Raw genomic sequence first — 12315 nt, forward strand, 5'->3', positions numbered from 1 at the left:
GGTAAGGAGTTTTAGATTTAAACACATATCAGTTTAGTGAGGTCATGATGCTTCAACTGGATTGGGAGGGACAAGACAATGTACTTCAGGCTTTGTGTCTCTGTTAGCAACTAAACTGGACTTTCACTGCAAGTATCTGTCATTCTCTGTTGCTCCTCACATTCTCAAGGTTGTCCTGGCATTACAGACCAGACCAAGTTGAGCCAGATGAGATCAGTCCAGTGGGGACCTGGCCACTTCTAAAATAGTCCAATATTGCATGCAAATCAGCATCAGGTTTTAGTTTACTATCTAAGGTTCTTTGTAAGGGAAATTAAGTTCATGAGTTTTTCATGGAAATGGATATTTTTTAATCAGTTAAATTCCACACTGAATTTATATAATCAGCAAAACTACAGTGATGCATATGAATGACCATTCATGATTTCTTCAGATCCATTTATTTACGCTGCACGGAATATTCATAAGATTCACACAGCTTTTAGTTTTTATGAGTTTCACAATAATTATTGTGTTCATTTTTCAAAGTACGATTTCAACTGTTCAAGTGCACACTAACATACACACAGCTTCATTTTCTGTAGAACCACTGTAAAATCAATTCATGTGAAACCAAAAGTGCTGTCTTTGAAGTAAAGAAATCTTTTCCTAAATTGAGAATACCACAGACACTCTGACATTGTTGAGTACATGAATGATTATTGGGAATTCCTAGTTTCTATTTTGTAGTTTTAAGAACTATTAAATTGGTTCTTTCCTTGAATTCCTATTGTGATTTGGCTCATTTCTAAAGAGAAGATATGGACACGCTCTACTTGGTAATACAGCTAGCTAATTGGATTGGGTTGTATTTTTTTCATAGTGAATAATAATTCACTTTAAAGATAACTTGTTAGTCATAACACTTCAAGGGTTTGGGGGGGGGGTTTATTGTTACTATTAAAAAAAAACAAATAGTGCATACTCTGAAGGTTCTTTAGATGAGATCTAGATTAATTGTATGTGGTTATTTATTTGTCCCCATCTTCTTCCAGGGCCACTCCTTGCAATCTCTATTCACCTGTATCATTCCTGACCTGCATGCCTGGGCCTTGGTCCAATTTCTTATCCCCTTTGTGCCTCCAGAAAATCTGGTCACTATACATAAAATGACAGTCCTTGTGATGCTTTCAAGCGATTTCTATTTATCTGACTAATTCTAGTGGTGCACTACTGTAGAGAAGAAAACTCCAGGAACTTTAAGCAAAGAGGTTTCAAACTGTGCAAAAGAAAAAAATGAACATTCAACTTGAGCATTTCCAAATCCAATATAGCTCAAGTCCAATGGAACTGTAAATGTCATTTGAGGAAAATTGTCTGTGTCAACATAGCAAAAGCAAAGTAGAGACTTTAGCAATTTTCTGGTGAAGTTAATCAATATACACCTGGGTAGGCTTTTTTTTTCCTGAATTATTGTCAGATATTGCTGTTAATCTCCTCTTTCCTTTGCCTATATTGACAAAGTCTTTATTTCAAGAATCACGAGAATATTGGGATCTCATTTTGTCCAGGCTTAGGTTTTGTGAAAAATATTTTCAAATATTTAATGAAAAAAAGTGATTCCATTTAAGATTACAAAAAGTCAATTTAATTGAACTCTATCAGAACTGTAGGTGAACTTGTGAACGTTTATCTCTTTTCTAATACTCATTTTTGTTTCTTTAATTTAGATCTTGAAAGCTTTAAAACTAAATTAAAACGTACAGTATCCGTCCGAGAAGGGCAGGGTGTTGTGCTGCTTTGTGGACCCCCACCTCACTCTGGAGGTAAGAAATAGTTTGTTATGTTTGTGTTATGTTTTCAGAGACAAATAGAGTAAGAGCTGAGTCATTTACATTACTATTGCGTACACAATAAAATGTAAAAATGTGTCATTATTGGTAGTAATAATAATAATAATAATGTTGGTATTTGTTAAGCGCTTACTATGTGCCGAGCACTGTTCTAAGTGCTGGGGTAGATACAGGGTAATCAGGTTGTCCCATGTGAGGCTCACAGTTAATCCCCATTTTACAGATGAGGTAACTGAGGCCCAGAGAAGTTAAGTGACTTGCCCACAGTCACACAGCTGACAAGTGGCAGAGCCAGGATTAGAACTCATGACCTCTGACTCCCAAGCCCGTGCTCTTTCCACTGAGCCACGCTGCTTGGTAGCATCTTCAGAGAATGTAAATCATCTGCCACGTTAGTATAGATTGCATTATTGTGTGACATTCAAGAACTTGGCCTCGTGTGAGTATAATGAGGCGCCTAGAAAGAAAATCCATGGAAATATGATCCCACGATCTGTGTACAGAAGTGTTTGATATGAAATTACTTAATCTTACCGTTTCACTTCTCCTCTCTTGAAAATAAGAAAACTGTTGGAGGCAGGTATTTTATTTACAAATCATTGATCTCAAAGAAGGTAATGTGATTTTCCATGTGGGAATGGAATTTGAATGAACATGTTGGAGAAAATCAAAGATGGATAAATGGAAAAATAGGTTAAAAATGTTGCTGTGAAAGAAAACCATTGCCATAGCTTGAATATTTTGTATGTACTCTAGTGCTTGGCACATAGTAAGCACTTCACAAGTACCATTAAAAAATAGCCCAGGTTTTTCTCATTTCATTTTGCCTGCTATTGGAAATTTTCTACTGCAAAATTACTAAAAACAAAACAAAATACTTTAATAGTGGTATTTCATGCCAGATAAGCCTTGCATTCCTTTGTGTAAACTTCTTGCCCCCCAAAATGTTTGGTTCAGTTTAGGATTACAATCTGATAAATGGTGTCCTATTTTATAAATGTAAACACAGGCACAGATTTGGACTAAAAACTAGTGTTCCTTTGTTGATTCACAAAAGGTATTTTGTGAGTTTGGTGAGTTGGACACGTAAAAGAAAATCCAAATTGTTCGCAATCAAGTCAAGTGATATAAAAATAATTTCTGATCTCATTGCACTTAGGGTGACAGGTGGCACAGTATTTCTCCAATTAAGTGGACTTACTGGATGCACATTATTTGGAGTTTGAAAAATTAGATATAATCACTAGCAACAACCAAAAAGACTTTGGAATAATTAGACATGCATATAGTGCACATTTCTTGATAAATCACAGGTTGGAATAGACTCTAAAGATGAACATTTTCTTATCTAAAAAAATGAGAAAATGTGGTCAATCACAGATATCTTGATTAATGAAAGTGATTTATCTTTATTTTTGGTGATGTTACACATTTCTGGTTTTCAGTTTTAAAGGGCAGGACTGACGATTTTAGTGCATAGAAATCAACTAATGTTATGGACTAAGGAAAGAGCCAAGAAAGATTTCCTAAAATGTGAAAGAATTAACTCCTAAGACCTGGAATACAGACTTTTGCACGAACATAGCTTCTTAACATAGCAGAAATCTAAAGACTATTGCCAGGTCAGGTGAAGAAGGCACGAAGTGGATAATCTGGGTTCTGACTGAGGTCACGATATGTAGGAGAAAAAACGTTTCTTTGGATACTACCATCTGCCACTACTGTCTTTTGATTTGTAGCTACTTTTGAGTACTAGGCATTGTAGTAGGGGAACCAGCCCATCCTTATCTTGGAAGTAATAGTGTTATCAGGTTTAATCAGCTAGATCAGACAAAGACATCTTTGCATCCTTGCACAATAACTAGTTGGAGGCGGCAGCCATATTACAGAAGTAATTGAAGAAGTGTGTCCGCGGAAAGCCTCAGCAGGCTTAATTAACCGATCAGTAGTATGTATTGAGAGTCTACTATTCATTCAACAGTACAGCATGCAGAACAATGTACTAAGTGTTTGGGAGAATACAGCATAAGAGAGTTGGTAGATATGTTCCCTGCCCACAGTGAGTTTACAGTTTGGAGGAAAAATGGATATTTAAATGGGTGAGTGCTTAAGAGGTAGGGTGTGTACATCAATATATACAGAAATAATACAGGTGGTTGTGAATGCATATTGTGGCACAGAATTTATCTTGAAACCCAGAAGAATCTACCATTTTGACCACCAGGCTGGTCTTCATCCAACTTGTCCATGACCTGCAGAATTGCTTTTCTGAATTCTTTCACCTCCCCTACCCCTCTTTTTCCTACTTATTTGGCTACCTTCCTCAAGATTCCCACCATCTCCAGAATTTAGCAAACCATATGCCAATACAATGTTAATCGGTTTTCCATATTTCTGAAATACCATCCCTACACGTTGCTTACCAAAATCTAAAAGCATTAGATATGAGAACATAAGATATGAGATGCTAAACAGTGGGTGCAGTGCAGGAGAGAGGAGCCTTTGCTAGAAATTGTTTTCCAACAACCTAGCATGATGGAAGTTAGAACTGTTAGCATCAACCATGAATGGAATAGGTTATACACCAACTGCCTCAACAGCTTGATGCTTCCCTGTAAATGAAGAAGCAGGCTAAGAGAGACAAAATCATTTTAGGGAGCAAGGGGATTAGAATCAGGAGAGTATAGCCACATAGGACTCATTCCCTTGGTGAACTCATTCGCTCCCACGGCTTCAACTATCATCTCTATGTAGATGACACCCAAATCTGTATCTCCTCCCCTATTTTCTCTCCCTCTCTCCAGGCTCGCATATCCTCCTGCCTTCAGGACATCTCTACTTTGATGTCCTCCCGCCACCTAAAACTCAACATGTCCAAGACAGAGCTCCTTATCTTCCCTCCCAAACCCTGTCCTATCCCTGACTTTCCCATCACAGTGGATGGCACAACCACCCTTCCCATCTCACAAGCCCACAACCTTGGTGTCATCCTTGACTCCCCTCTGTCATTCATCCCACATATCCAATCTGTCACCAAAACCTGCTGGTCTCACCTTCACAACATCACCTAGATCCGCCCTTTCCTCTCCAACCAAACTGCTACCATGTTAGTACAATCACTCATCTATACCTACTGGATTACTGCATCAGCCTCCTTTCTGACCTCCCAACCTCCTGTCTCTTCCCACTTCAGTCCATACTTCATTCAGCTGCCCAGATTATCTTTCTACAGAAATGTTCTGGACATGTCACTCCTCTCCTCAAAAATCTCCAGTGGTTGCCTATCAACCTCTGTATCAGACAAAAACTTTTCACTATTGGCTTCAAAGTTCTCCATCACGTTGCCCCTTCTTACCTCACTTCCCTTCTCTCCTTCTTCATTCCAGCCCACACACCCCACTCCCTAGGTGCCAGCCTTCTCACTGTGCCTCTTTGTCGCCTCTCCCGCCGTCAACCCCTGGCCCACGTCCTACCTCTGGCCTGGAATGCCTTCCCTCCTGAAATCCACCAAACAATCACACTCCCCCAACTTCAAAGCCCTACTGAAGACTCATCTCCTCCAAGAGGCCTTCCCAGGCTAAGCCCCCCTTTTCCTCAGCTCCCCCTCCCCTCCACATCACCCCAACTCACACACCCCCCTCCCCTACCCACAGCACTTGTGTATATGTGCATAGCTATAATTCTATTTATTTATATTAATGCCTGTTTGCTTGTTTTTTGATGTGTATGTATCTATAATTCTATTTGTTTATATTGATGCCTGTTTATTTGGTTTGATGTCTATCTCCCCCCTTCTAGACTGTAAGCCTGGTGTGGGCAGGGATTGTCTCTCTTTATTACTGAATTGTACTTTCCAAGCACTTAGTACAGGGCTCTGCACCCAGTAAGCGCTCAATAAATATGATTGAATGAATGAATGAATGAATGAATGAATGAATGTAGATGACATAGAGTAGACCAATCCTCAGAATCATTACCTGTTCTTTTCACTTTCCACTCAATTCCTTTTACCACCCATATTTTTCTAGGATGAGATATTCCTGTAAACGTCATCATTATCAACAATTTCTGCTGATGTTGGGAAGCAAGAAAGAAAAATAGGTCACTTACCCTGCCTTCACGAAACAACATGGCCTACTGGAAGGAATACTGTCTCAAGAGTCAGACAATCAATCATATTTATTGAGTGTTTATTGTGTGCAGAGCCCTGAACTGAGTGCTTGGGAGATACAATATAACAGACAAATTCCCTGCCCACAACAAACCTACAGTCTGAACCTGGGTTCTAATCACGGCTCTGCCACTTGCCTGCAGTGTGAACTTGGGCCAGGCATTTAACTTCTTTACGCATTAGTTTCTTGATCTATAAAATGGAGATTAAAGACTTGTTCTCCTTCCTACTTAGACTGGAAGCCCCATATGGAGCAGGGACTATGTCTGACCTGATTTTTATTTTTTTTAATGGTATTTTGTAAGCTCTTACTGTTTTAAGGGCTGAGATAGGTACAGGTCAATTAGGTTGGACACAGTCCCTGTCCCTCCTGGGGCTCACAGTTTAAGTAGGAGGGAAAACGGTATTGAGTTTCCACTTTACAGCTGAGGAAACTAAGGCACAGAGAATTCAAGTGACTTGCCTAAGGTCATGCAGTAAGCAGTTTGGCAGAGCTGGGATTAGAATCCAGGTCCTCTGACTCCCAGGCCCATGCTCTTTCCACCAGGCCACACTACTTCCCATATCTTGTTTTGACATTGTTTCTACCCCAGCACTTAATACAGTGCTTCATAATAAGTGCTTAACAAATACGCTTATTATTATCATTAATACTTGAGGAGCTTACAATCTAATGGGGAAGACAAATTGACACTAACTGACAAACTCATAGTCAAAGAGGTCTAAGAGTAGATTTAAGTGATACATGAGTGGATTAATCGACAATACTTGAATAAACACTAGAACACCTAAGGCTGCTAAACTCTTTTTAAAAAAAATCAGCAGATATTTCGGGTCAAACATATGGCATTGAGAATTACAGATGTGTCAACCTCCATTCATTAATTGAGTTAAATTTGGTTTGCAAAACTCAAGTTTATCCCTTGATGTTCAAGCATTTAATAGATGTTTGAGAAGTAGGACGATCCATGTCCGAAAAGCAATCCAATTCCTTGTTTTAATAATGATGGTATTTGTTAAGTGCTTACTATCTGCCAAGCACTGTTCTAAGCACTGGGGTAATAATAATAATAATAATTGTGGCATTGATAAGCACTTACTATGTACCAGGCACTGTTCTAAGCATTGGGGTGGATACCAGCAGATCGGGTTGGACACAGTCCCTGTCCCATGTGGGGCTCATAGTCTCAATCCCCATTTGACAGATGAGGGAACTGAGGCCCAGAGATATGAAGGGACTTGCCCAAGGTCACATAATGTTGGTATTTGTTAAGCGCTTACTATGTGCAGAGCATTCTTTCAATAGTATTTATTGAGCGCTTACTATGTGCAGAGCACTGTACTAAGCGCTTGGAATGAACAAGTCGGCAACAGATAGACAGTCCCTGCCGTTTGACGGGCTTACAGTCTAAGCGGGGGAGACTGACAGACAAGAACAATGGCAATAAATAGAGTCAAGGGGAAGAACATCTCGTAAAAACAATGGCAACTAAATAGAATCAAGGCGATGTACATTTCATTAATAAAATAAATAGGGTAATGAAAATATATACAGTTGAGCGGACGAGTACAGTGCTGAGGGGATGGGAAGGGAGAGGGGGAAGAGCAGAGGGAAATGGGGGGCAAAGAGGGTTAAACTGTGGAGAGGTGAAGGGGGGGTGGTAGAGGGAGTAGAGGGAGAAGAGGAGCTCAGTCTGGGAAGGCCTCTTGGAGGAGGTGTTTTAAGTAGGGTCTTGAAGAGGGGAAGAGAATCAGTTTGGCGGAGGTGAGGAGGGAGGGCGTTCCAGGACCACGGGAGGACGTGGCCCCGGGGTCGACAGCGGGATAGGCGAGACCGAGGGACGGTGAGGAGGTGGGCGGCAGAGGAGCGGAGCGTGCGGGGTGGGCGGTAGAAAGAGAGAAGGGAGGAGAGGTAGGAAGGGGCAGGTGATGTAGAGCCTTGAAGCCTAGAGTGAGGAGTTTTTGAGCACTGTTCTAAGCGCTGGGGTAGACACAGGGGAATCAGGTTGTCCCACGTGGGGCTCACAGTCTTCATCCCCATTTGACAGATGAGGGAAATGAGGCACAGAGAAGTGAAGTGACTTGCCCACAGTCACACAGCTGCCAAGTGGCAGAGCCGGAATTCAAATTCATGACCTCTGACTCCAAAGCCCGTGCTCTTTCCACTGAGCCACGCTGTCACATAGCAGGCAAGTGGTTAAGCAGGGATTAGAAACCATGACCTTCTGACTTCCAAGCCTGTGCTCTATCCATTATGCCACACTGGGTAGATACAAGGTAATCAGGTTGTCCCATGTGGGGCTCATGGTCTTAATCCCCATTTTACAGATGTGGTAACTGAGGCACAAAGAAGTTAAGTGACTTGCCCAAAGTCACACCGCTAATAAGTGGCAGAGCCGGGATTAGAACCCACAACCTCTGACTCCCATGCCCATGCTCTTTCCACTAATCTACGCTCCTTCTTGACCATCCTACTCTCCTATATAGAGGTTCTCAGTTACCCTCCCACTCTTTCCAAGCTATTTCAATTTTTTTAATTCCTTGGATGTCTTATCCACCCTCTCCAGGGCCCAGATGAGAGCCAAATAATGATGGTATTTGTTAAGCACTTACTCTGTGTCAAGCACTGTTCCAAGGACTGGGCACTGTTCTAAGCACTGAGCATTGTTCCAAGCGCGGAGACCAAAGGGAGTTGGGGAGGTGGACTAGCCAGGGGAACACCAGCAGTGAGGACTATGGTGGAGGTAGACTAGGGAGAAGGGGAGGAAGCAGTAGGTCTCACCTGAGTGATGGTAAATGATAAACCACTTTACCATGGCTGACTGGCTGAATTGTCCATCACCGAATATGTGTCTTTTTTTGACCAGCAGAGGGATGGTAGAATGTCAGGATTTTCAGGATGCTCTGAATGCATTAAGTAGGGTACAGTGAACAGTGAAGTAAGTTAACAAAGAGGGAGGAGAAAACTAAGCAATAGAATCAATCAATCATATTTATTGAGTGCTTTCTTTGTGCAGAACACTGTACTAAGCACTTGGAAGAGGACCAGTATAACAGAGTTGGTAAACATGGTCCCTGCCCATAACAGGTTTTCAGTCTAGAGGACAACTTAAAGGGAAAAAATTAGTAAAAGTAATAAAGGGATATGAGGGAAAAAAATGGTAAAGACTGAGAAAAAGATAGGTGAGTTGATTGGAAACAGGGAAAAAGGGAGAGAGCAATAGAGGAACAGAGAGGCATGGGGAAGAGGGGGAGAATCAGTGGGGAATGATATGAGAGAGAGTAAACCAGAGAAAGTATATATGGATAATACAAGAGAATGAGTTCATCATTTTTCAAATCCATGCCAAAATAGCATTGTGTATATACAGCAGCAGGTGTTCATACAGTATACCTTACTTGTACAGTAATTATTACTGAAAGGTGTTTAATGCAGTATGTCTTCTAGGATGGGCAGGTTGGCCCCAGTGTTTTATATTTGCATTACATGAATCCAGATGTACTATCAATGTCATCCTCAGTTAGGGGGTGGGAGGAGCCTGCAAAAGAGGCTGAGAAGGAGTGGCCAGAGAGATAGGAGGAGAACCAGGAGAGGACAGGGTCAGTGAAGCCAATGTTAGATTATGTTTCAAGGAAAAAGGGGAGATCTACAGTGATGAAAGCAGCTGAGAGGTAGAGGAGGATTAAGGTGGAGTAGAGGTTGTTGGATTTGTCAAAAGAAGATCACCGGTGACCTTAGTGGGGGTATTTCCATGGACTGAAGGGGTGGAAGACAGATTGGATAGGTTCAAGGAGAGAATTGGCAGAGAGGAAGTGGAGGCAACTCACATAAGGAGTTTGGAGAGGAATGGTAGGATGGAAATGGGGCGATACCTGGGAGAAGCTGTGGAGTCAAGGGAGGATTTTTTTTACTTAGGATAGGGAATGCATGAGCATGCAGTGAGTAAGCCATTGGAGAGTAAACAGTTGAAGATGGTGGTCAGGTGGGAATGAAGGGAGGAGGCAAGTGTTTTGATTAGGTGTAAAGGGATGGGGTCTGAAGCGCAGGAGGAGGGGATGGGCTTTTAAGAGGAAGTAGGCTATCTCCTCTTGAAATACTCCTGGAAAAGATGGGAAAGTTGAAGTAGGGGTAGGAGGAGGGAGAGCCTGGAGGAGAGCATGGGAGACTTTAGAGAAATCACACCTGTTAGTTTCCAGTTTACCAATAAAGTACGTGTCTGGGTCATTAGGGGCAAGAGAAGGCAGAGAGCAAAGAGACAAGGGGCTTGAAGAATTACACATCTGATACAGCTGGTGTGGGCAATGGGCATGGGAGTCAATAGGTTTAGAGAAATAATGTTGCTGGGTAGAGAAGGCAGAGTTAAGGCATATGAGATGAATTTGAGATGCACCAGTGTTTTACCTCCATTAAAATCTAGTGTTTTGTAATCTTGCTTACATTCAATCAAACTCTCTGCTCATGTCTTTTTTTTTAGTACTCTATGTCCACATAGAACAATTGGACTCATAAAAACCTCTTCATATACTTGAAGAGGGTTTTATTAAGTCATTCTTTCAAATTTTCATTCCCAGACTAATAGCTTCCATTCCTATAGAATGGCTTCGATTCCTTTCCCTATAGAAACTGTTTGCCATCTGTTTAATCATTTTTTTGTTTCATTTTCTGGATCTTTTCCCATTTCTTCAAATTATTTTTAAAATGCAGTGACTGAAAGTGGACACAATTTTCTGTAATTATAGTTTTACCAGTGCCAATTAGAACAATGAATTTCTTCCCAATTTCTGCATAATGCTAACAGAAGTCTATTAACACATTCCTGGATGAGATTGTCCTTTAAAAGAACAGTATTACCTGGTCAGTTTCTGATCAACTATGATCCCCAAGCTCCTTTGCTTCTACACTTGTATCACATGTCTTTCCCATCCTTAATTTGTTTGTTTCTTATCCTTAAGTATATTAACTTGTGCTTCTATTTCACGTATTTTTAAAAAAACAATTTTATAACTCATTAAAGTGACTTTGGAAGTTATCAAAACCATTCACATTGTGAGGAAACCCCAAGCAATTTCATGTAATATGCATATTTTTGATTTACAGATTTGATGAGTGTAGCTTTTTTTAGTCATCAATAAAGGCATTGAATAGAATTGGCCCCTTCACCTGTCCCTGTTGGATATAGTGTCATCCAAATTGATAGGTATCTTTTGCCCTTTTCCAATCCTGATGAACTTTCCCTGTCCTCTGTGAGTACTTAGCAATGCTTACTGAATTTTTGGGTTATCTGCCTGCTGTATTGCAGCTGAAACAACATTGTGATTCTGGAAGACATATATATATTTGTATACATATATGTGTGTGTGTATGCATACTTTTATATATATATATTTATACCCAAGACCTGCCGGTTTCACCTTTACAATATCGCCAAGATCTGCCCTTTCCTCTCCACCCAAACGGCTACCTTACTGCTACGGGCTCTTGTTATATCCCGGCTAGACTATTGTGTTAGCCTTCTCTCTGATCTCCCTTCCTCCTCTCTCGCCCCGCTCCAGTCTATTCTTCACTCCGCTGCCCAGCTCATCTTCCTGCAGAAACGATCTGGGCATGTCACTCCCCTTCTTAAACACCTCCAGGGGTTGCCTATCAACCTCCGCTCCAAACAAAAACTCCTCACTCTAGGCTTCAAGGCTCTCCATCACCTTGCCCATTCCTACCTCTCCTCCCTTCTCTCTTTCTACCGCCCACCCCGCACGCTCCGCTCCTCTGCCGCCCACCTCCTCACCGTCCCTCAGTCTCGCCTATCCCGCCGTCGACCCCCGGGCCACGTCCTCCCGCGGTCCTGGAATGCCCTCCCTCCTCACCTCAGACAATCTAATTCTCTTCCCCTCTTCAAATCCCTACTTAAAACTCACCTCCTCCAAGAGGCCTTCCCAGACTGAGCTCCCTCCCTTTTCCCTCTGCTCCCTCTACCACCCCTTCACCTCTCCGCAGCTAAACCCTGATCTCCCCCCTTCCCTCTCCTCCTCCCCCTCTCCCATCCCACCCCCTCAGCACTGTACTCATCCGCTGGACTGTATATATCTTTACCACCCTATTTATTTTGTTTATTTTGTTTAATGAGATGTACATCACCCTGATTCTATTTAGTTGCCATTGTTTTTACGAGATGTTCTTCCCCTTGACTCTATTTACTGCCATTGTTCTTGTCTGCCTGTCTCCCCCGATTAGACTGTAAGCCCGTCAAACGGCAGGGACTGTCTCTATCTGTTGCTGACTTGTTCATTCCAAGCGCTTAGTACAGTGCTCTGCAC

The 12315-nt window shown here is 41.7% G+C and overlaps 1 protein-coding gene across 2 annotated transcripts in view; it reads left to right on the forward strand.

The window, feature by feature from the left end:
* Positions 1-12315, forward strand: part of LOC100073526 (contactin-3) — a 278783-nt gene that overhangs the window by 148460 nt on the left and 118008 nt on the right. For both annotated transcript variants that reach the window (XM_029049701.1, XM_029049702.2), the window contains one exon: positions 1710-1805. In XM_029049701.1, coding sequence (XP_028905534.1) covers positions 1710-1805 — 96 coding nt within the window. The remainder of the gene's footprint in view (positions 1-1709; positions 1806-12315) is intronic.

The sequence above is a fragment of the Ornithorhynchus anatinus genome, chromosome X1, assembly GCF_004115215.2.
Source record: "Ornithorhynchus anatinus isolate Pmale09 chromosome X1, mOrnAna1.pri.v4, whole genome shotgun sequence".
NCBI classification, from domain to species: Eukaryota; Metazoa; Chordata; class Mammalia; order Monotremata; family Ornithorhynchidae; genus Ornithorhynchus; species Ornithorhynchus anatinus.